The following is a 25769-nucleotide window of genomic DNA, read 5'->3' on the forward strand; positions in this document are numbered from 1 at the left end:
TACATTCAAAAATAACCTGTGTTTTATTTTTGTATTCTGTCCATAAGTGTTAGATTAAATGGCTTCATTATTATTACTTGGTAGAATAATTATGAAGCTATTGTAAATATGCGCCTGTGTTAAAGAAAACCTAAAGAGGGAAAACTAGGGACAGGAGCCAACATTAATTCAGATTATAACAACTTTTGACCAGAATTCCACGGACATTCCTATTTATAGAAAAGCAAGAGACGACATCACGACTTGACTTTCTCTATTAATTAATTCCTGTTCCATTGAACTGCCAAGGGGGCGCTACCCTTTTTACCCAACTGTTCTAAGGCTAAGTTGGCTGAGCTTGCTTTTTCGCGCTAATGCGAAAAGTAGCAAGGTATGAAAACATTGGCTGCCTCTCTGACCAATTGCGCTCGTTTCTTCACTCGGAGACTTTCGTATGACCTCCGCAACTGGACAAAAACTCCTTAGCTCGGTGCTCCGAGAGTAAAACTCGGCTTTTCATAGGCGGGAGGAATTGTGATGGTTTCCACCCGGGGAAGGAAACAAGGGGATTGGCAGCTTTGAAGCCAAGTGGGCCTGGCGATTACCGGGAAAGAGAGAGTCCTTCCCTTTTGACCGGTTAAGATTTGATTTCTCTGAAGGGAATCCCTAGAGAGCTTTAGAGAGTGAACCATGGAGAAAGTGTTGTGCTCCGTTCACGGTGAGGTCGTAGGAGGGTGGACAGGGTGATTGAGCAAGAGACCTTGATTGAGGTGTCAAGAATGGCTTGTAAAATTCTACGCCGGTGATCGGGCTGTTCCCCAGGCAGTTTTTCTTATAGGAGCTACTTATGCAGTGCCAGAAAAAAGGCAGGCGGATTAATATATACATAAATATGCAAGTTAAAGAACGATTTGGTTTCTAGAGTAGGTCACAAAACATTTGCTTCCTAATTTGTAGCAATAAATGGTTCCCCTCTTCTCTCCCGCCTCCTCCCCCCCATTTACAGAAAGTAAAAGCCTTTCCTAGTCACACATAGTTCCATAAGCAGAATAAGAGAGAATAAGAGAATAACAGAGTTGGACGGGACCTTGGAGGTCTGATATTGATCAAGGGAATTCTTAATTGTTAAAAAGGGATTAAAATAATGTAGTTGAAAAATTTCATATAGAACAGAATACAGCTCAGAAATTGAGGGTACCTTTTGTTACAAATAGAGCAAAAAGCAGGTTCCCAGGAATCCTCAAGAGTTATATTCATCATATGGCGCATAGAAATATTTTTCTGTAACACTAGGCATGGTAGTCCTTGTCTGTTTATTCTTTCAGTCTAATTCTGCTCACAAGATGATAAATGGGGAACTGAGTAAAATTGGAAATCCTGGGGAGGGGGTTATTGATAGCAATAAGTTTCTAAAGGATGTTATATAGGAAAAGGCCATCAGCCTTGTCTCAATTATTTCTGAAAGCCAGACCCAGAAAATAAATTTCAGTTTGTGTATGTCTGTTAAATCATAGGATAATTTAAAACAAGTTATTAAAAGCAGTTTGATTGTAGAATTAATTTAACTAGTATGGTGCTTTGCTCCCTTTCATTGAATGTGTTCAATATGTCTTAGTAGACATTTGGAGGGAAAAGTTAAGAGTTTGGGTTCCTGACCTCAGTAGGCTGGGCTTGATAATTTAAGCAGCATTTTCCATTCTAAGAACCACAGAGAAAAGATAAAATTGATATATGAGTCTTCTGAATAGTTGAAGTGAGTTTTTTTTTAATTAGTTAGCTTGGTACTTTTCTATCTCTGATTAAACTTCATATCTTTCATTTCCTTTCCATTCAGAGTTTCCCTGTTTTTTGAAGACTGGAAACCGAGATGGCCCAAATAAAGGCAAAAGCTTTTATATTTGTGGAGTCCAAAATCAGGAGCCATGTGACTTTGTGCTCCCCACTGAGTAAGTTGAATTTAAAAAAAAAATCAAGCTTGGGGAATTATCAATTGCTCACCTACTGTTCAACAGTTGTTTATCAGAAAGTAATTACTGTGCCACTTTTAATATAGAAAAATATTTCTAAATATGTAGCATGCTATATCCATTCATAACTGAAATAGTTATATATTTAGTTTATAATTTTAGCTGGAGTGACAAAAAGGTATCATTGGAAAATACATTTGTGCCATAATTATACAATATCTTCTTTGAAGTTGAAATGTTAGTTGCCTGCTTCTGCAGAGGCTTAAAGGCTCTATTAAAGGCTTAAATATTCTAAACAATTTGAGCCTTTAATAGATTTTTGTGCTGTTTATTTTACATTTTACTATGCTTTTCAGGCCCTTTTTATAAAACATTTTACTGTACCTGGATTTACAAGTGATTGTTCCAAAGATAGAAGAAGGATGTTAATTCTTGTACCCGCCTTATAATACTGAGAGGGTAGTCAGATTTAAATATTTTTCACCATCTTTGATACTACTGAGGTAGCATTTACATTTATTTTTTCTGTGACAAATATTTATGTAAATAATTGCCTTTTCTTTCCATAGTCTTTCTCCTTCTCATTGCTTGGTGCATGAAGAATATATAGTGGAACTGCAAATTTTGATTAAGGAAGCAAAAACAGACTTGCACAGGTATATTTTCAGAGGGACACTTGATGCTTTGACATAATACCATCAGTTAATTAATACTCAGCATTTATACCCAGTGTGGTAATCCATGTTTTGTTTTCTAAACTAGATTGTTTTATCGATGCAGTAAAGGTAAAATCGAAGGGAAGAAAATGTGTGGAAATGTCCTCTGGCAGGTACACCATTGTTATTTAAGGTTTACATTTTTATAGCAATTAGAAATCTTAAGCTCTTGTTACTTGATTTATTACTATTTCTCTATCTTCTTCTATTCATCATGATCTGAACTATTATTCCAGATTAACTATGGGAAGTTCTAAAAAAAAAATAGAAAGCAGAATAAATTTTGCTTTTTTGGAAGGAACTAATATTTTCTTTTCTCATCTTAAGTATTCTGCACACTCTTTTAACTATCTAAAGATTTCAGAGTCATACTAGAATTTAATAAATGTGCATACATTTCATAATAGGATTTCTCACATTGCATCTAACTAAAGTATTAGTTTATACTGATTAAGAAATGTTATGTTAAAGATATTTATGGATATTAGTGAAAACTGAAGACAATATTGATAAAAACTCATCTAAATATTCACTAAGGAAGTATTTATAACTGTGGATTTCCAACAGATTGTATTGCTTTGGAATTGGGTAATAGTGAAAAAAAAGGAAAAGAAAATGAGAGAATATTGGGCTGATTATAATAGTCTGAATTGGGATAATAATGTAGAACCACATAATGTAGAAAAATCATTATACAATAATACCTGCATAATTTATGAATGAATCAATAATTACTGTTTCTTATTATTATGGTTAGAGACTTTGCAAGATATATAAAAATTAAGGTATTTGTATGTTTTAAAAAAACCCAGAACAAATACTCTAATTTAAATGTATACTAATATATCATGTGGCTGTTTTATAGGATTCAAATACCAGTGAACTGCCAGGTAATCCACAGTCTCAGCATGCTTTGGAATTGCTGCGTGATCATAAAAATCAAAGAAACCCATTTAAAGTTTCAAACAGGAATCACAAGCAATTTTCTTACAAACCCATGAATGACAGTGGAGACAGAAATTCAGGAGAAAAAGAAAATCAGAAAAGAGATATTCAGATCTCTGACAAAGAACAGCTGCCCAATTTACAGACTTTGCCTGTTAAGAAAGAATTTTCATCAACCATGCACATAAAAAACAAAGATTTTGAAGACAAACTTGAAAGTTTATCCAGAGAAGAAACGAAAACTCAAATAAAACCTAGTGAGCCTCTGACTGAAAGCACAAAAATATTGGATAGACATAAAAGTAATTCTAGCAAAAGATTTGAGATTTCCTCTAGCCACATGCAAGAGAATTCATCTTTGAGATTTACTGAACATGATTTGCAGAAAAATCAAAATCAAAAACAATCATTGTCAAGCTTCAGTTGCCACACATCAAGCATAAAACCTATTAATGGAGAGAAACTTAGAAAAAATGAATCAGAAATCTATAGAAGCAAAATAGTAACAATGAAAACAGATAGCAACTGGAAAACAAAAGAAAAAACACTGGTATCCAAAGAGCTTGTGACTCTTCAGAAACCGAGAAGTTTCTCAGTAGAACATGCTGGAGACAATATAGAAAAAACACCAATACTATTTCAGAGGGGGAAAACTCCAGAAGAGCAAAAGTGTACAGAGAAACATTTGGATAGTGAAAAACAAGAAACACTTGTGTCATTCAAATCATCTGTTGGGCAAGCAATTGATTCCCAGCAAGGAAAGGATTGCATTCAGAAAAAATTGCCTTCTATATTGTCTGAAGTAGCTTCTTTGCAGATGACTAACAGTATGGATAACAAAACTCTTCACTGTCAACTGTCATCTCAGTTGAATCAGAAACAGGTCTAATCTCTTCTTGCATCTAAGTATTAATTTTTCAGTGAACCAAAAGATTTTCTGTATCAAAATATTAGGTTCTTAGTCTGTACTAAACTGCTAAGGCAGATTGGGCTATAAAGCCATTTAAAGGTTATTTAATTACAGTTCCGAGCAGTCTCTTGAAAGGTCTTAGGTGGTCCACTTGAGAATGAAAGCATAAGTTGCATTCCCTTAGGAATAATCTGCTGAAGGCTAAATTTGTAGGTAGAGCTGAAACAAGTAATACATGGGACCAGAGCTCAAAGTACGTGACTGCTTTACCCTTTTTTTCTTCACTCAGAAGCTGTCTTTTCGCCCAAGCAGTAATTCCTTGATTAACAGACAGTGAGAGGAAGGGAAACATAGACATGAATAGGAGTTTGGGCAAATTAACCATTATTTTTATAAATACATTTCATTTATTATATAGTTCTTAATTATTCCACCTATGGAGAAAATAAAAGTAGGTTAAATGACTTGGCTTATTGGTAAGTAATTAATAATATAGCTTCTCTTCTTTCCACACACCCCCTTTTTTAATTTGCCTATAGAGGACTTTGAAAACAGTGAATGTGCAAGCTCTCCCAGATAAGGGTGAACGATTATTAAAGCAAGTGCAGGAACTAGAAACAGCACTTAGCTCTTTTAACCTGGAAGCAGAAGAATGTACAATGGAAGGTAAGCCTTTTTAATAACACAACTGGTATCACTGCAATTTCTCTTAAGTCTTCACTTAACTATATTTCCACAATAGTTGGATACAGAGATAAATCCTTGGAAAGCAGGCAGAGCAATATTGCATTAGATGTTTGCTGTTAAATTATCTGGAACCAGAAAGCTGTTTAGATAGTCAGAAACATTTTTGAGTTGTGCCCATCACTAATATAACAGCTGGATCCATGTTACAGAATGCAGTCATAGTTGACATGTGATTAGCAGGATAGCCATTTCCATTTGCATTCTGAAATTACCCTATCCAGAAAAGACAGCCAAAATTATTTTCTTTATATTTCAGCCAATTCTTGCAGAACAGCAGTTGTGAAGCATAAGCCCGATCTGTTCACCAAAGTCAACCTAATGAAGCCAGGCCCTGTCACAGGGAAAGAGCCACAGTTTTTCCAGAAGAATACTATGCCTAGTCTTCCTTTGGGATCAATACTTTTAAAAATATGTGAGGAAAGGGATAACCGTACTGATATCAGAAATGAATGTGGAATATATGCTTAATATTGATGGAAATAAAAACTCATTTAATTGACTCTTAAGTTTACAAATGGAGAAGAAAAAGCATAAATGCAATATAGTTTTTTGTTCATCATTTTCCATGAATAACATTTTCAGGAAGGCCTTGTCTTCATTTATTTGAAGACTGGTCCTATATTAATCACTATAGCACAAGTTTAAAGTTGCTAATTGAATAACTTATTTAATTGATTTTTAGATGATTTCAAAAGGCAGATGCTTTATGGAGGCCCAATGACTAATGATCAACTTCAGGCAGTACAAAATGCTACAAGTGATGCAATTAATCAGCTCCACAAATCTCTTGAATGTTGCCCCACAGAGAAATCGGTCAGTGAAGATCCACCTGAATTGAAAGTAAGTGAAAACAAAATAAAAAAATTATAAAGCTTTACTTTCTGTAATGTTCTCAATCAATATGTCACCAATGCCACTTAACGAGTATTCAGAAAGTGCCCTAAAATTCAAGATCAGTTTCTGCATAAAGGAGGAGAAAATGGGATTTAAATAGTTTGCTTACAATATTCTGGATTCAATAAAGCCTACTAAAGCTTTGTTTTCATTTCCGATAAGAGTGTTTAGAAATTGTGCAGGCATCTAATGTTAAAGAGTCTCATAAAATTATTAGTGTTGCAACACCAGCATTAAATATCTATGTATTTTAGTAAATTGTAGAGATGGTATGATCCAAAACATAACAAATGGCATATTTATTTCATAAACTTAATTTTAATGCTACTTCTGTCTGTATGCATTATTTCTATCATTAATCCATTGCATAAAGTTGGTTATATTGAGCAATTATCATTCATATCATATATACTGCTCAAAAAAATAAAGGGAACACATCCTATAAGAAACCCTATAGGATGTGTTCCCTTTATTTTTTTGAGCAATATATTTGTATTATATGGAAAAACAAAAAGTTATTTGTAGCGCCACCTCTGTAGGGACCCTCCCAACCTCCCCTCCAAGTGGCCACCAGCCCAAAGAGGTCTCTCACGTTGGCGCCTCCGCCTAACAAGGCACGTAACATGGTGGTATTCAGTCACGATCGGCAGCCATGCACATGGGGCGGTGATGGTCGCTGTCTCTCGACAGTAACTCACTTGTGATTATGATGATTGATCTCAGGCAATAAGAACTTACAGGGAAGATGGTAGTCAATCTCTAATGACAACAACTTGCCCAGAACGATATTATATAGCCTCTGGTGACAGCAACTTGCCTAGAACAATGACGGTTAGTCTCTGGTGACAGCAACTTGCCTAAAACAATGGCAGCCAGTCTCTGGTGGCAACAACTTTCCCAGGACGATGTTAATCTGACTTTGATGACAACAACTTGCCTAGAACGATGGCAACCAATCTCTGGTGCTGGCAGAGGCCTTTTTTGTCCGCTCTCCTCACCCTTCCCTGACCTCACTCCATGTAATCCCTTTTTATCTCCCCCAGTTGATCCTATAAAGAAAAAAAAACCCTTACCTCCCACTAAAAGACGTATGTCAAACTTTTCCCTAACTCTCCCTCTGCCTAACTTATTCCAATGAGGGAAAAGAATTAAAACTCCCCAAACTCCCCTCTCTGCCCGCAACGAAAGAGAAGGAAACAATAAAACTTCAACTTTCCCCACCCTTCTCTCTCTCTCTCTCTCTCTCTCTCTCTCTCTCTCTCTCTCTCTCTCTCTCTCTCTCTCTCTCTCTCTCTCTCTTTCTCTCTCTCTGCCTGGCCTGCTTCAAACAAACAGCTCCAACCAGCCACTCTCACCCTCTCTCTGCCTGGCCTGCTTTAGGCAAACAGCTCTGGCAAGCTACTACCTCTCTCTCTCTCTCTCTCTCTCTCTCTCTCTCTCTCTCTCTCTCTCTCTCTCTCTCTCTCTCTCTCTCTCACTCAGCTTCTTACTCTCTCTTCGATCAGCTGGCTCCGAACGGCAAGCTCCACCAAGCCTTCTCTGTTCCTTCTATCGGCTTCCTCCTCCTTTTTCTTCCCTCCGAGCCACACCCTGCTGCCAGACCCATGGCAGCTGCCGGAGCTCCTCATTTTCCTGCCTAATCGGCAGGGCTCCTGCAAAGCCTCTCAGCTGGCCCCATTCTCACCCCAACTCTGCTCTACACACACACACACACACACGCACGCACGCACGTCCGTATTTAGCAATTGTTTGGTGAAACTTCATAGCTATGATAGTGATGAAAAAGTAACTTAACTACCCGGTCCTTACATTTATGAACTTTTTAGGTCTGTAAAGTAAAGGAAAACTGAAGTAAAGGAAAGGAAAGGAAAGGAAAACTGAAGTAAAAACATAAGCACAATAAGTTGACTGTCCCAATTGTAGTTGCTAACCTAGGACTACATGTATTACCCATCCTTAACTCAAAATTATTAATACATAAAATTTTAATTAATACAATGGAGAAAAATTAAAATTCTTAACAGTACAAATTGATAAATGCAGTCCAGCATCCTAAATATCCATGGGATTTTTAAAAAATTATTTGTGATATGTTGTTGGCCACCTAAAATTTCATCTACAGGGTGGGCATTATTCTAAATCAATTTAATAAAAATAATCCTATAAGTGGGGTTCATGATATTTCTTTATTCTGGAATACTTGAGATAGAGAGGTGAACTCTTGAGACCATTGTATAATTGAGAGAAAATGGACATATTTAATATTAATCATGTTAGTATTTTTTTAGGAGAAGCTACGATTTTCATTTAATAGGATGTCTGTCATTAGTAAGCAAAAATATATTGGGTTGACTAGACCAGTGTGGACCTTAAAAGAATTCTTCAGAACCACAGAGTACCAAAACTTGCTATATTTATGTATAAATACAAAATAAAATTAGATCTTGTAAGAAGATAGCAGTTGATTCCATATTTTTCTATTTTTTCAGATCTCTCTATTGCTGCATCAAAAACAAGCCCTTAGTTGGCTTTTGTGGAGGGAGAATCAGAAGCCATGTGGAGGAATTCTGGGTAATATATCTGTAGCAAAATAGCTGTGCCGATAGGGTGGAAGGTGGGATCTCTGAAAGCCCAGAGTTCATGGTTTTCATATCATAGCCCCATGTTCTGCACAGTGATTTGGTAGTTCATGCTGCCATTACTAGTCTCCAACCCTAGTGTGTATATAAGAGAGTGAGCTTTCAAACCTGTGCAACCCTCCTGGCAATTGAGAGGCCAAAATGCAAAAGAGAAAAAAAAAGAAGAGGGCGATAAATTCCTGGCAATGTACATATGTGACTGAAAGATTCAGCTTTACCTATTCCCCTTCAGGGGAGATAAATCTATCTCACAGGAGATAAAATAAATAAAATTTAATTTTTTTGAACAACCTAAACAATAAGTCCTAAATTCTAACTTTACATAGCCAAAATGCAAACATGCTTTGTTTAAAAACAAAAATGCAATAAAAGTATAATGCTCCAAGAATCACAGGGTGAAACGGGTTTGTTGTAAATAGTGAGCTCTGTCCAGATCTTAGAAAAAAATATTGCAAAGATCCCGATGTACATGTCAGATCACAGGCTATCCTAAATAAAGCAAGTACCTTCATGTCTAGCCATGAGAAGAAAGCTGACAACCAAATTTAATATCTTTTTCAGAGAATTAGGCACAATTAGGCTTAGAACCTCAGTGAAAATAAACAATTGACCAGAAAAAAACTTGACTAGTTTTTTTAATATTGAAAATTTATGTTCTCTCTATTTCTTCCTTTAAATTTCCTGCTGTTTGTCAGAAGCTGTTTATAGCAATATTAAATATCCTTTTTAGACCTTGGTTCAACAAGTTCCTCCTTGAATTCTGCCCTTCAGTTTTTAAAAAGACCAAGCTTTTCCTATTTCCACATATCTCTGTGGATATATATTTTACGGTAAAATTTTAATTTTAATCCTCAGAAATGGATTTGGTTTTAGCTCCAATCAGCACTTTAGCCACTTTTTCCAGATAAAATTTAATCCATTCTTTTCTCTTTAATTATTTTTACATAAAAGAGGAAAATATATAATTATTGGTGGAAAACAGGATACATATGGAAGATGAGGACTCAAATATGAATCAGAGAGTTAAGGTGCCCATGTACATAAATCCATATTTTTGTTTTATTCTATTTTTTTTCTTTTCAGCGGATGATATGGGCTTAGGGAAGACTTTAACAATGATTGCTCTCATCCTTGCCCAAAAGTGTGCAGAAAAAGAAAAAGAGAAGAAATTAGAGCTTTGGATGTCCAAACAAGGTACAAAAATAAAAATCACTATCTGTCAACTCATTTACACAGTGTAATTAGATTGGATTGTTTCTGGTTAATTGTTTAGAAAGGAAATATGGAACATGAACTATTTATTGTAAGTAAATTAGGTATTGCAGCACTGATCACTAGATTAGGTGAAATATTAAAATTGTAGGGGGGAAAATCCTAAGGAAAAGAGTTCCTTCTCTCCACAAACAGGATTAGCCATGATTTGTGGCCATTAGGAAAGATCTAAAGCTGATGTTAGGGAGGGAAAATGTGAGGGGCCAGAAACCTGAAGAGACATATTATGCATTGTGGTATTTTGTTTAGATCCCATTTCACCTAGTAACTTTTGCATTTTCAGATTCTATTGATACCTTTTCACATGGCACCTTGATTGTTTGTCCTGCATCTCTGATTCATCACTGGAAAAAGGAAGTGGAAAAATATGTAAAACATGGCAAACTGAAAGTATACTTATACCATGGGCCTAACCGAATTAGGAAAGCTAGTATGTAAGTGCAAAGATAGTTTTAAGATGCAATGTATCTTGCCCTATGCTGTGGCTTTAATATGTTGAGATACTAAAAAAAAAAAAAAAGGCTGGCTTAAAGCTGTTTAAGAATAAAAGTACAAACTGACATTTCAGCTCTGGCTTAGGCCTACAATCTCGGCGGTCATCTTCAGCCCTCATTAGTTAGTGATGAGTATCTCAGCATATTCTACAGACAGTGTTTTTGTCAGAGCTTTTCAGGAATATATCTAAGGATTTTCAAAATGCAAAGTTTCCCTGGAAAATTGATCTGGAGTACCCTAAATTTATCATATAAAAATATGTGTGATCTACTCAGTTGTGTACTTGCTCTTAGCAGTTTTAATACATCTTTAGTACACCTTTGTGAAGCTGATGAAAATATGGTGCCAACTACCATAAGGACTGCCTGCAATTTTGTTGTGGAACTAGAAGCAGCTGCCTGCTGATTTGTTTGTTCCTTTCCCCATGTCTGGAAGAAAAGAGTGGATGGAAATATATCATTCATTAGCAACTTTGAAAGCAGTCATTCTTATTATTCATCAACTTTAAAATTAAAAACAGAAAGGTAATTCTGAGGTGCCAGATTCTTTACCAACTATGTCTCCTTCTCTTTGCAGTCTTTCTCAATATGAGATTGTTATCACTACTTACAGTATTCTAGCCAAGGAAATTCCTATACAAAAAGAAGAAATAGATGTTGCTGAAGATTGTCTAGCACAGGTGACTGAAATGTGCAAAACTGATTTTAAAATAGAAACAAGGAATTGCTCTGTTGAGATAAAGACTATATTTAAAGATAGATAGATAGATAGATAGATAGATAGATAGATAGATAGATAGATAGATAGATGGATGGATGGATGGATGGATGGATGGATGGATGGATGGATGGATGGATAGATAGATAGATAGATAGATAGATAGATAGATAGATAGATAGATAGATAGATAGATAGATAGATAGATCTGTGAATCTTGATATAGAATGATTTGTGTTGGAATGGTTACAGATTCACATTATAATTCAATGGATTATCTTTATGACTTTTGTGGCTTGTCTGTATTTCTACCTAAATAATTCTCAATGTAGCCTTAATTATATGGTGCAAAAGCAAGTAGTAAAAATTAGTTTAAAGATTAATTTAATTTAAAAATTAATTTTATTTACATCTATTTTAATATAATTTCTAAAAAATTACTTTCACACTCCAAGTAAACTTTATGACATTTAATTGAAGGAGTGAAATGGTTTCTTAATGTTTCAGATTAAGATACTTTTGATCTTTAAAAAAGTTCTATTACATATTGACCCAATCTACAATTTTCAGACAAATTTGTGGATCCAATTAATTTCATACTTCTTTTAATGTTCTGATATCTTCATCTCAAAATATTGCAGTACATTTTGGAACATGTATATCGAGAAAAGATGGTCTTACATGTACATTCTTGATACATTCAATGCAAATGTGCTGGCAGTTTTGCAAACATCACAGATGCTAATGCTGAAATCTATTTATCTAGGATACGTCATTTCTTTGCTGTCCTCTAGTATGTATGCACTGGGCTCGAATTATACTGGATGAAGCCCACAATATCAAAAACCCCAAAGTGCAGGCCTCAATAGCTGCTTGTAAACTGAGAGCTACTGCCAGATGGGCTGTCACTGGAACACCCATTCAGAACAACCTCTTGGATATGTACTCTTTGCTTAGGTAAGTTACTTTCATTAATGAGCAGGCAAAGGCTTTGTAAGTTAAGCATGCTTCTTTCTTTCTTAAATGGGTGTTGTCTTCCTCTTTCTATCTCATACATGCTCAGATTTGCTAATTGTAAAGGAGAGGCTAACTTAATATAAGCCTAACACAGGGATCTTCAAACTTGGCCCTTTTATGACTTGTGCCTGGCTGAGGAATTCTGGGAGTTGAAGTCCACAAGTCATAAAAGGGCCAAGTTTGAAGACCCCTGGCCTAACACAAGTCTTTTGTTAATATATTGTTAATTATATTTTGCAGAGAGCTTTAAATATAAAGTCTTCTGTTCTGGATCTCTTAATCCTCAACAGCAGTGTCTCACCTGTCCCTACTGCCTTCCTCTTGCTGCCTTTTACCCACAGGTTTCTTCGTTGTTCTCCTTTTGATGAGTTTAAGGTATGGAAGAACCAAGTTGATAATAATACAAGAAAAGGAGGAGAGAGATTGATGATTTTAACCAAGAGTCTCTTGCTACGAAGAAGTAAAGACCAGCTTGATTCATCTGGCAAGCCTTTAGTAATAACATTTTTCCATTTATTTTTGCCATTCTGCTTTCTTTAATAGATCACAGAATTACAGTTTTTCTTGCTCAAGTGTGAAAATAGAATATATTTAGTTTTTTAATTAATTAGACAAATTTTATTTTACATTCAAAAAATTTTCTTTGTGAGACAAAGAAAAAATGCTCTCTTTCCCATCTTCAGTTCCATGTATAAAAAAACTGAATGTTACTTAAACGCTGGTGACAAACAGCAGCTTTGTGTAACAGTATAGTTAAAAGGAAGTAGAACAAATCATATATGCTCTCTCCCTTCCACACTCCCCAGCATTTTTGCCCAGCATCAACCACATCTTCCCCATAATGGTAAAAGTTTAATTTAAAAAATTGAATATTTGAAAGCAAGATTTTTACATTGTTTGCTTCTGCCAAACTGAGATTTTAAATTATGTGCTACTGGTCTCCAAGTTTTATTATACTTGACTATTGATAGAATTTTGAGGGAAAAAAGTGGTAAGGCAACAGACTTCTGAATCATTTATGTACAACACTATTATTGTGTTGCTTTGGTAAATCTATGCTTAAGATGTTAAATATTGTGAAAAATTTCCTTATTAGATGTATTATTACCTGGTTGGGCTTCAGGGATTTGTATTTTCTGTCGGCACAAAACAGCACACAATGTGCCAGTATTTTGTTCACATGACATCTCTACGTTCTAGGCCTGGGAGTGGAATGAAAAATGTGTTGTCTGGATTTTTTATAGGACAGAACAGTCCTCTACTTTATTAATTTTGAGTACCTATTCATGTTGATACAGTCTTTAAAATTGTTCTGGTTCTTCCTTCCCTTTAGATATCTCTGCCTCGGCGCAGTGTTCAGGTGCACAGATTGAAACTCTCTGAAGATGAACAGTCAGTATATGATGTACTTTTCAAACGATCAAGGTGTGATACCTATAAGAGCATAAATGTATAAATGTATCTGTTAACTTAGTTTCAGGGATTAGCTCTATTTTGAGACTATAGTCAACATTTTCAGTGCTGCTTCTTTCTTGGGAGAAACATTTCTGTATAGTTTCTAACCTTGCTCTGTTTTCTTTGTAGAGTGCAGTCTGTTTAAAAGCACAGAGAAATCAGTTGTCTTTATGGCAGAGTTACTATCTTAGAGACACATTCCCACAAAAGATTGATGTTTAGATGTATAGATATAATGAAGATATAATGAATATCTTAAATCATGAATAATGAAATAGATATAATGAAGAACATTAGCCCCTGAATCATTTTCTCATGCTACGTATTTGCTTTCCCTTTAAATGTAACCCTTTCAGACTTATGATTTCATAAAAGGGTATTTTTTATTTTGTATATCTTTCATAGCATAGTTAACATTCTTGCATTTAATTCAATATTTACAGTTTCATCCAAACAAAGACAAGAGCTTTGAAAACAAATATTATTATATAAATAAGCTGTAAGGTTTAGAACTGAAAGTGATCAGTTTTACTGTACAGCTTCTGCCTAAATTCTGTCTATTGGTTTAAAATGATCAGAATTTGCTACATTCCAAAAGATTGGAACTTTGCTTTTTTATGTTACAATGTATCAAGATCTCTCAGAAAAGTGTTTTTATTATCTCGGCAGAAGCTACATTTACCACAGAGTATCTAGGGAAAGATCTTGGAATATCTTGCCCTCCATAGTGAGGTCGGCTCCAACCCACCTGAGCTTCCACAAGAGCCTAAAGATCAGGTTCTGTCCATTGACTTGGGGCTCCATAGGCGGGGCTTCGTGTTGCGGGTAGTTGTAGATTAATATCAGATCCCATCTCCTCCACCCCCCGCTCAACTTGCTACCTCCACCTCTTTTAGCAGTCTCATTTTGTATTTTTATATTTTTGCAATATTTTATTTATATAGTTTTACCTTTTAATATTGTAAGCCACTCAGAGTTACCCTGTGCTAAGATGGGCGGCCAATAAATTTAATGAATACAATAAATAAATAATGAGAGAAAAATAGTTGCATTCATTTTTTTAATCTGGGTCTGCACCACTGTTATTTTTTGTCTCCTGAAAGGTTTTTTTCCAAAAGGTTATGGCTTCCGACATATTCTCTGCTTTTTCCTTAAAATATGAAATTGCTAAATGATACATGTTAATTCCTTTGTTTACTACAGATAGTCCTTATCTTACAACCACAACTGAGCCCAAAATTTCTGTTGTTGAGTTCTGCCCCATTTTACAACCTTTCTTGCCCCAGTTATTAAGTGAATCAATGCAGTTGTTAAGTTAGTAACACAGTTAAGTGAATCTGGCTTCCCCATCGACTTGCTTGTCAGAAGGTTACAAAAGGTGATCACATGACCCAGGGACACTCCAAAAGTCATAAAATGAGTCAGTTGCCAAGCGTCTGAATTTTGATCACATGACCATGGGTATGCTGCAACAGTTGTGTGAAAAATTGTCCTAAGTCACTGTTGTAACTTTGAACAGTCATTACCTGAACTGCTATAAGTTGAGGACTACCTGTACTTGAAATATTTTCATTTGCTCTCCATGTTATATTCCTCAGAAAAAGTCTCATATTATTTATACTTTCAGTTGGTATTTATGGTTCATCTTGAGTTTGTTATAGTGATTTGTGATCAATCCCTTTATAAATTGCATTCTCTTTTTGGCCAGAGGTTTCTTGATGGCACCAGATTAGCTGGCTGACCCATCTCTGTGCTTGTCTGTCTTGGGTTTGTATAAAAATAGGGAAAGAGAACTGAATTCAAGTTGCTTCGTTATGCCTTCTTGATATTTAGGTCAACACTGCAGTCCTTTCTCAAACATCAGGAAACTTTGTGTACAAGCTATTCTGGAGACAATCCATTTAATAAAGGTAAGATATTAAATATCTCTTGTACTCTGTATAGAAATGTGTTGAAAGGAATCCGATCAGGCTGTTCCACATTTTTGTTGCTCTTTTTGTAATCTCAGGTTTCCTATTAAAAGATAGTAATTTGTTCTAATAACAGTACACTTATCTTGAAGAAACATCCAAAGAAACATCTGGTTGTTTTTTTTTTTAAATAAACAATGGGTTGGCAGCCTAAGGCCACAAGACTCTACAGCCTGCAAACCTTTTTACATGCCATGAAGCTCTTTCTAGCCACAGTTGCCAGAAACTGGGCAATTTTTTTTTTCGCACTGAGGTATAAATAGTTGAAAATTGTAATATAGCCTTAAATTACAAGTAGTCCTCAATGTACGGCCACAATTGATCCCAGAATTATGGTTGTTAGTGGTCATTCACATGATCGCCTTACTTAACAACCATAATCCCATCTCTCCCCATTGTGGTTGTTAACGAGAGCCCGGGATGCCTCGGAGTATGGGAGGCCTGGTGCTGTCCTAGGCTAGCACTGCAGCATCTCCCCAGTTCACAAGTGGCCTATCTCAGGCATCCCAGGACCTCCACCACCCCCTGAGACACTCTGTGTTCTCTGCCCACCTGGCTGCATCCTACACCTTTGGGCCTCTTCCATTCTGCTCTCCCAATCTGCTTCAATCTACTGACTTTTCTGAAGACCACCTATAGGGAAGGGAACTCCCATACAAAAACCATGTGGTACCATCCTAGAAGAAGGCGCCATTTTGGAAGCAGCTACTGTTGCAATAATTGAGACATAACTCAAATAAAACTTTCTCCCAACTCCCAAGTGTGTGTGCTAGGGGAGGGTTCCAGTCTCCACATAAACAAATGATTTTTATTTCCCTTTTCTATTTGGCCTAATTCCCCTATCCACTGGTTTGGCCTCCCACCCTCAAACTGTAATTATAGCTTTCAAAAAGCAGATTTCCCGTTTCTGAAATAAATTCTGTTCTGAGAGTTTTGTCTTTGATACATATGCAGTTTCATCTTTGATAGGAGCACAGCAATTTAAAATGTGTCAGCAGGATTCCTCAGGAAAGATGGTGAAAGATAGGTCTCCCGTCTCCACCACAATTCACATCCTGTCCCTCTTGCTGAGGCTTCGTCAGTGCTGCTGCCATCTTTCTTTGCTGAAAGTGGTAACTATGGCAGTCTTACAACTATTGATCCCTTCTAATGGAGATTATTTGAGTTCAGAAATTGGGGATCCTTGGCTGTATCCTTTTTCTTTCAGGTTTTTGACCAGGCTAATATGAATAGCGAAGGCATCTCTCTATCAATGGAAGAACAACTCAGTGCTTTAAGTCTGACTGAACCTGATAACAGTGATCCATTCTCAATGGTGAATCTCTTTGGAACAGCTTTTGGTGCTGATCTTTTTGAAATGACCAAGCAAAGCACCAAGGTAGGAAGACAGTTGCAGTCCTTTCAAGGGAATTCCAGATTTGGTGTCTTTTTTAACAGAAGTAAGGAGGGAAAGAGGATTATTTATATATATATATATATATATTTATCAATATGCAGACAGACCATCACTACATTCCTAGTAGGCTATTAAAGAACCTCTTTATGGGGAGAGATATGTGTCTTACTACAGTAGTTTTGACTCCATGCTCTGCATCAGCACTGACTCTTCATTTCAAACTCCTGATTGCCATCTTGAATGGCTAGTCTCCAAGGAATTTTATGTTGATTTCTTTAACCAAGTAGAACTTTGTTCAGTTGGGAGTCCTCATCAACTCCCCATCGTGCAGAGCATTGTATTCACCTGAGTAGGGGCTAAAGAGTTTGTGCATGCTTTGCTGCTCAATATGGCAAGGAGCTGGATTTTACTGAGTCATTTGTATGGCATCTGGTTCTTTGTCAGGTGCCCCCAGTACTTTAGTTAAAGGAATTTTACTTTTGTTTGTTTAACTAAATAAAATTTTGTGCAGTTGAGTGTCTTCATTGACTCCTAGATAAGTTAAAGTTAATTAAAGAGATTCTAATAATGCATAAGATGAGGAAATATGGCATGGGGTGAGATGAAAAAATGCATATTTGAAATATGGTTGCAATTTAAAATGAAAAAATGGCTTCTATGCTGCATATGCTTTTTGCATTTGAAAGCCAGTTTGGTCTAGTGCAGTGGTTCTCAACCTGTGAGTTGGGACCCCATTTGGGGTCGAACGACCATTTCACGGGGGTCGCCAAACGCAGTCCGCCATTTTTTTCCCCCTTTTCCTTAGCTGTGCTACTCCCTTTTATTCTATTGGCTTTTGAAAGCCAATAGAATAGACTCTCTTGAATAGAGTCTAATTCTATTGGCTTTCAAAAGCCAACAGGAATTGTCCAGGCTGTCTCTGCCCTGCTGAGCCCACCAAAAGTCCCATTTTGCAAACAGTGCTGCACCAGTTGAGTAGTCCTCGACTTACGACCAGTTGGGGGTTCATGGCATTAAAAAGGTTGAGAACCATTGGTCTAGTGGTTAAGGCCCAGGCTAGAAACCAGGAGATCATGAATTCTAATCTTGCCTTAGTCATGAAAGCCAGCAGGATGGCCTTTGGCCAGTCACTCTTTCTTAGACCAACTCACCTCACAGGGTTGTTGTGGGGAAAATAAGGAAAATATGTTGGATATGTTCAGTGTGTTGCGTTATTTGTAAAAATAATGCAGATAAATAAAATATGCTACTTTCTGCATTGATCTTACATACTTTTCTCATTATGGTCCTGATTCATTCACAAATGGCTTTTAACCCAGAAGCAAGATTGTGTATCCATGCTTTAAAATAATGTATTTGTATTCGTAGAGAAAAGTCAAATAGATTACCATTTTGTTTTAATACTTCAGTTGCTTCAGGCAGCAAAATAGGATGGGTGTGTGTGTCTTTTTTATTTGAGTTATATGACTGTACGTAGCTAAGCTGGCTCCAGAGTCCTCTCTAATTACGATAGAAAATGTAAGGTTGGCTGAAGTACAGGTAGAAAAGTGAGTAGTTCTGCTGAAAAATGCATTTTTCAAAACAGCTTGCATTCAAATTGATGGTTGCAATTATACATTTTTAAGGACTAGTTACTTATTCAGCTTGTTTTTCTTTCCCCTCCATTCCTTTCTCATTTGTTACCTTTTTAAATTAGTAAACCTAGTAGAGAAATAGTCTTCTTTCCTATTGGACCTATTTAAGCTCATTTAAGCGCTCATATTTTCAGATGAGAACAAAATAAAAATGCTTTAAATCAATAAATCTCCAGTTTTTGGCTTTACACGCAGGGGAACCTACTTCTAACTAAACAGGTTTAATGTTGGGCAGGCTCATTGTTATGTGTTTTTTCCTTTCTCATCCTTTTAGATTTCTCACCTATTAGAAGAACTGAAGGGAATTCAAAATTATTCTCAAAAATGGTAAGTATAACCATAGTAAGGAATGTCACCTCAGTATCTGAGCACAACACCTCATCTACCTTCCTCTCTGCCGGCCTTGCTGCTCCCAGCTGATGTTTGCTGTCTTCTTTCTCCGTCTGCTGATGAGGCTTGTTCAGCCTGGCCCTATGTGAGGCAACTGCTGGCCATGCACATCCTTCCCTAAACTGCATTCTGTATTCTTGCAATGCTTTGGAAAGCTTTGCAAGAAGGCCACACCTGCCCCTCTTCAAATCACATGGGGAATTTCACAGGTAGCTTCCAACAAGCAGAATCAGTGGAGAAACTGGCAATAAAATCTCAAGTTACAATCCTGTGATATCTTGCTTAAGGACCATGGATGATTTGCTTAATGACCACAGCAGAAGTGAGATCATGACCATGTAATGTCTCACTTAAAGAGCACATCATTTAGTGATAGAGTTGTTGTTCCCAGTTGTGGTTGTTAAGCAAAGACTAGCCGTAGAATAACACAGAGATATTTGCCTTAAGAGGGTGTTCATGTGTGGTATTCCTAATGTTTTTGAATGTTAATATGTAATAAACATTTTAATAGTATTTTTATTAAAAAGTACAATTACAAAAGTAAAAATTAATTAAAAAAAGAAATAATGGAAAATACAGAAAAGAAAAAATAAAGAATGCAGTAAGGAAAAAGAAAAATAAAGTAAAATAAAGAATGCAGTAAGGAAAAAGAACTATATAATGAAATGACTTCATCACATCAAATGTAAACAATTTTAATAACTTATTGACTTCTCTTAAAATATAACAGACAGTCTCTTTCCATACCCCATCTCTTATCTATAAAATCTTTAAAACCTAGTCATATCAGTTCTAATCAGCAAAAGTCCATTAAGAGTTATCAGACATATCAACGTCTATTTTAACCTTGACCAAATAAACCAATTTTATATTCCCTCCTTTACTTTTAGCAATTTGATCTTTAGTCTCTTCAAATAATGACCTAGAACCTGATTTCTTTTTATTTTTGCTTTGTCCCTTCTCGATTGTTCAAAGCTTTGGCAAAGTAAATCCAGTATAGGAAAAATATCAAAGTCTCTGTCTCGGCTTGTTATATATATAAAACCCTATTAATTATTAAGTCAGCACTGGGCTTCTTTCGTATTTCAAGTGTATAATATTTTTCTATATCATTTTTATGGCCTGTCATTTCTAAATCCACTTTCAGATCAGTCTCAATTTTGTCTAGTAAAACCTTTTCCTCTTCCATAACATTTTTTAAACTCAGTCTATTTATAGAGACAGACATTCTTAAATTAACTTCTGAGTCCATTCTTCAAAAATAACCTTTAATATGTCCAATGTTAAAATATGTTGCTGTCCTCTATTAGTCAGTAAAATTTAAGTGTTCTTCTCCTTTAATTTTTTATTTCCTTCTGGTCCTTATAGTGACTAATCATCTTAGCTCATTTTTTTAAAAAAAAGAATTCAAAACAAAAGCATTTTCCCATGGGTATTCTTATAATTTATTTCAAATCCATCTGGACCCTTCATTCTTAAACATGTATTTAAAATTTCTTTCTCTGACATTGAAGGAAACTCACCTGGTATAGTAAAACCTGTTGATCCAAAGGTTCTTAATAGCTGAAAAATAGTTAATGAGCAATTTCCAAAAGTGATTAGAAAAGGAAATATGCACACCCAATGTCTTTTTAAAGGTGCCAGCTATGAGCCAGCTGCCCATTCCCTTGATTCCTAGAACTCTAAACCCACCAGAGACCAAGTGTGGAGCACTTGTGGATGATCTTGCGTGCTCCCCTTGTGCAGAGAGGAATTATCTACTTAACTGGCACTTCATTCCATCACAATTATCAGATCTGCTTTTAGCTGAGATGCCATTTCCCCCCCCCCCAGCATTGTAATAGCCATTTCCTTTGTGTTACAGAAGTCTGTATTTATATATTACATTTATTGTTACACCAGTTATGCTAAATTGTCCAGTATTTTGTGTATATTGAAGAAGATGGGTGAATTTGTTACTGAAACATAAAAGTTTGAACCAGAAACAACTTTGTTTTTGCTTTCTTTTCTACCTTTATAGTGTTGTTGTATCTCAGTGGACAAGTATGCTAAAAATAGTGGCAATACATCTTGACAAGCTTGGCCTGAAACATGCCGTAGTGGACGGTTCAGTGAACCCAAAACAGAGGATGGATATCGTTGAAGAATTCAACAACAATCCTAAAGGAATCAAGGTATGAAAAAAGCGCTCTAAGGTAATTATTTTTCATTGCTGCTGCTTCGGAATAACTATTTCTAATTTTAAGTATTTGCCAAATTATTTTTTTGCACAAAATAGCAATTGGAATGTTAACTGACTACTCTATTGGCAAAATAATTAATCTGATTTTTATATTAGAGTGACTGATTTCAAAGGCTTTTCCCTAACTACTCTGCTAGAATTGTCTGTAATGATAGATGGATAGATTACACTTTGCAACTCAATCTGCAATCTGAACTGCAAGTAAAAGGAAAGCCTTCCACTCATTCTTTTTGTAAGACAGTTTTGGTATTTCATGCAGTGTTAGAAATCTGCATTCTGAAAGTTATTACAGTCATAGTGAATGACTGTCCATTCAATCAAATTTAAAGCTCTTATAGATGAAATCAATTATTACAAATCAATGACAACCTGCATTGAAGTGAAGAATATATAAATATTGAATATATAAAATGCCTTATTTTATATATATTTGTTCAACTGAACATGGCAAACATACCTAAAACTACTGGCTCCTGTTTTCCTGTCCATGTTACAAAAATCTCACTGCATTCAGTGGGGCCATTCCTAGGGTAATGCAGAGGAGAGAAATAGATAGCCCTGTTCTAAGAGGCAAGATCAAAAGAACTGATGTGAAAAGTGATTTCCACCTTTCCACATGAAAGTGGCAATATTCTTATATATAATTGTATGTTTTTTTCCAAAAGTATAGTTCTACAGAGAGTGTTCTCTGAATTTAGAAAAGCAAATAAGAAAAGCATCTATTTAGAACTTAACTGACTGCATTTGTGCTTGATCTTAAACCAAGACTTTTAACTTAAGTCAGAAGAGTTTTGTGTCTTAGTTTGCTTATAATGCTATACCTTAATGGGTTGATTTATACATTATTAAGACAAAGACCTTGTAACTTAGTGTACTTTGTGGGAATTTTGCTTTATATCTCCTCCAACCTGACACATTAGATGTATTGGATTGCAACTCTCAATATTTCCAGTCATCATAGCCAAATTATAATACACATCTGGATGGCAGTATAAATCAGCCCTTAAATATATAGTATATCAATAACTTGTGAAATAATAAACCAACAATCCCTCTTATTCTTATCATAGGTTTTGTTGATTTCACTTCTGGCTGGAGGTGTTGGCCTTAATCTGGTTGGAGGAAACCACCTCTTCCTTCTAGACATGCACTGGTAAGATACAGCAGCTTTTTATTTCCATATTAGAAAAAATATGTTGTTTCTAGTTACAATAATTAAATCTGATTAAAGTAATAGCATTATTAATTGAGGTTCCCAAATTATGTCAATTCTTTTTGTCATTTGCCGTTCAAAATAACATGTTAAATCTATACTTGTTGGCTGCTTAATGAAATGAATCTACCGTCTCCCTATATTTGTCAATTACCTTCTGAACTATTATTATATTTTCATCATGCCTTATTTTATATATATTTGTTCAACTGAACATGGCAAACATACTTAAAGCTACTGGCTCCTGTTTTCCATACAACACTCTGTTGAAATGGGTTTGGCTGAGAGTGAGTGACTGGCTGAAGCCCCCTAAATGGTTTTCATTCCTAAGAGAGCTTAGTGTTTTCTATGCCAGCACCTTAACTACTATACCATCTGACTTTTAAATTATTTTTAATTGCTGCCCCAGGTGGTGAGCTGCTAGTGGGTTACTATCCATTACTCTTTCCATATTACATACTAACTGCATTGAACAGAATACTAGTTGTGCAACAGAACGAATAGAGAGGAAGAGACAGATGAATAGATACTGGGAAAAATGATGGATGCTATTACTGATTCTTCTAAGAAAAAGATGATTCTAACAAGGTAGAAAGGGAAATTTGGTTCTGTTTTCACTTTTTTTTTGTTGTTGGTTATAAGTGTTTGCTACTTTTTCCTTAAATTTCAGGAATCCAGCATTAGAAGACCAAGCCTGTGACCGCATTTATCGGATGGGGCAGCAGAAGGATGTTAAGATCCATAGGTAGTGCTTCGCAAAATGTCTTACATCATTGCTATAAGTTTTGACCGAGGAATTGTGTCAAGTACAGAGCTCAAAATTGCATGGGTAAAATTATTTCAGTTTGACTGCTATCTTTAAAGAATTGTAGAAATTTCAGTTTGAGATTGTTCAACTAGTTCAGTCACTTGATCCAGTGAAGAATTATCACTTAGCTGAAAACCAACTGGCAGTGCGTCAGAATTTATAGGAATGATGGTTTAAAGACTGACCTAATTGTATATTATGCTTGGGTTTAGATTTGTCTGTGAAGGAACTGTGGAAGAAAAGATCTCAGAGCTGCAAACCAAGAAAAAAGAATTAGCCCAGAAGGTGTTATCAGGAAAAGGAGAGTCCTTCACCAAGCTGACTCTGGCTGATCTCAGACTTCTGTTTGGCATTTAGCTGTTCATTTTTAAAAAATTTCTTCCACTTGAAGAATTTGAAAAGTTCGCTATTCTTTAATAAAATGGCCAATATTATTATGCTACAGCTCTTTTTTATGTGTAAATACTATTCCATGAAAAGAAGGACTTACTTATTTATCAAATTTAGTTACCACCCATCTCACTTTCAGAGCAATTGTGAGTGATATTCAGCTAAAAGCATAAAAACCATTTAAAAGTGCAGGTACATCAGTAGAAGTAAATGGGTAGAAACAAAATAAAAGGCAGGAGAAGGGCTTTAAGGTGCCAACCACCCCCAGGGTTGCGTGCTACTTTGTGAGCCCCATGTGAGTTGGCAGGGCCAGGTCTTCAAACTCTTTTGAAAGGCCAGGAGAGAGTGTCCCCACCTCACCTCAAGGAGGAGATGTTCCTCAGGGTGGGGGCAGTGGCAGAGAAAGCCCTCTTCCTATCCTGCCAAATTCTTCAGCTGATGAGGTCTGTAACACCTTCCCTGCTTGGCCAAATGGGAAGGACTGATGTGATGGGGATAACATGACCCCATATCATGTTGGCTTTTAAGGTAATAAGCCAGACCTTGAATTGGACCCAGAAAAAAGCCAGCACCCAAGGTAGTTCATGCAGCAAAGATGTTACATGTGTCATCCCTGGGGTACCCAAGATTGCTTGTGCAACTGCACTCTGCACCAACTGATGCTTTGGATATTCTTCAGGGTAGCCCCATGTAAAGAACATTGCAATGGTCATATGGAAATGACTAGGACACGAGTGACTTAAGGGGGTCTCCTGATCCAGGAAGGGGCCTATCTGGTATGCCACACCAATTGGCAAAGGTCCTCTTTGCCTCAATTACTGCCTGCTCCTCAAGCAGGAGCCGTGATCCCGGATTATGCACCGGGTCTACCTGAGCCAGTGCAAGCCATCCAAGACCAAAAGATGATAAATCCCTGGATACAGAGGAGCCCCCTACTCACAGCCACTCTGTCTTACCAGGGTTCAGCAGACGGCCGTTGTTTCCCATCCTGGCCCCCACAATATGCCTTGTCTATAAAGTCAAGAAAATTCAGAAAACGTTTTTGGTAATATATACTACATTCATAGGCTACAACATGCTTGGAGCTACTGCACCAGAAATTGAATTGTCATATTGTGATTTTAATGAATAGGATTTGTTATATAATTGTACTTTCATTTTACTGTTTTGTATTGGCTTTTGCTGTAGCTCTTATATGATTCTTAGTCTCTAGATCAGGGATAGTCAACCTTGGCTCTTTTATGACTCGTGGACTTAAACTCCCAGAATTCCTGAGCCAGCTAAACTAAGCTGGCTCAGGAATTCTTGGAATTGAAGTCCACGAGTCATAAAAGAGCCAAGGTTGACTACCCCTGCTTTAGATTGTTTATACATGCCATAAATAAATAAGCACATTGTAGATAGAAATGCAGAAAGATGGTCATTTCTGCATGCAAATGTGGCTCAAGTATTCTTCAATGTTCAGATGAGGACTGATCATCCTGATGCTGATAAGATTAGCAAGTCTCAATAGCAATGAGTGCTTTTTTATTCAATTGTACTAGTTAATGATAGATATAGAAGCTGTTATATACATTCCTATGGCAACTCCAGTTTCCGCTATGTTTTGTGAGAAATCCACAGAAAAATCAGCTGAGGGGAAGGCACAATAGCTGAATAATCCAAGACACTAATAGCCAGTAATATGAAAAGCTGATGTTAAGAAGGGTGTGGTCCTTTAAATGTGCTCCTTCACTATGTATGATTTAGCTAAGCTCTCTTAATGCTGTATCTTGGTGAAAAGACAAAATTAAAGCTCATTTCATGTTATAATTGGTTACATTACAAAATGTATAACTGGATAAATTCTGAAATGCATCACTTTAAAAAATTGAGTTTGCTATATTCTAAAGACAGTTCAAAATAGTTTAAATAGCTAAAAGATAGAGCAGTGTTTAATCTTAAAGTTGGTCGTAGGACCTCAGTCGGGTTCC

General features: G+C 36.1%; 1 protein-coding gene across 3 annotated transcripts; it reads left to right on the forward strand.

The window, feature by feature from the left end:
• The first annotated feature begins 480 nt into the window (after positions 1-480).
• TTF2 (transcription termination factor 2) lies at positions 481-23850 on the forward strand. 3 transcript variants are annotated; one of them, XM_039322442.1, is made up of 23 exons: positions 481-697; positions 1814-1925; positions 2516-2602; positions 2709-2775; positions 3528-4490; positions 5057-5183; positions 5521-5676; positions 5947-6104; positions 8648-8729; positions 9881-9991; positions 10353-10503; positions 11141-11243; positions 12048-12238; positions 12640-12793; positions 13632-13723; positions 15587-15663; positions 16693-16835; positions 16931-17101; positions 19028-19080; positions 21164-21317; positions 22456-22538; positions 23269-23343; positions 23619-23850. In XM_039322442.1, the coding sequence occupies exons 1-23, from the start codon at positions 670-672 to the stop codon at positions 23761-23763; spliced, it is 3483 nt and encodes a 1160-aa protein (XP_039178376.1). In that variant the 5' UTR covers positions 481-669; the 3' UTR covers positions 23764-23850. The 3 variants fall into 3 exon arrangements, with proteins under 3 accessions (XP_039178376.1, XP_039178379.1, XP_039178377.1); XM_039322443.1 differs by lacking the exon at positions 481-697 and adding an exon at positions 704-845; XM_039322445.1 differs by lacking the exon at positions 5521-5676.
• The last annotated feature ends 1919 nt before the right edge of the window (positions 23851-25769 follow it).

This window comes from Crotalus tigris, unplaced genomic scaffold (genome assembly GCF_016545835.1).
Source record: "Crotalus tigris isolate CLP2741 ecotype Arizona unplaced genomic scaffold, ASM1654583v1 scf7180000024115.3125172, whole genome shotgun sequence".
NCBI lineage: Eukaryota > Metazoa > Chordata > Lepidosauria > Squamata > Viperidae > Crotalus > Crotalus tigris.

What these genes read in the sequence shown, in the direction of transcription:
- TTF2 (XM_039322442.1), top strand. Translation starts at nt 670, where the DNA reads ATGGAGAAAGTGTTGTGCTCCGTTCACG. An exon ending in CTCAGTTGAATCAGAAACAG is followed by an intron (nt 4,491 to 5,056) that starts GTCTAATCTCTT and finishes ATTTGCCTATAG; the next exon opens with AGGACTTTGAAAACAGTGAA. An exon ending in GCCATGTGGAGGAATTCTGG is followed by an intron (nt 8,730 to 9,880) that starts GTAATATATCTG and finishes TTTTCTTTTCAG; the next exon opens with CGGATGATATGGGCTTAGGG.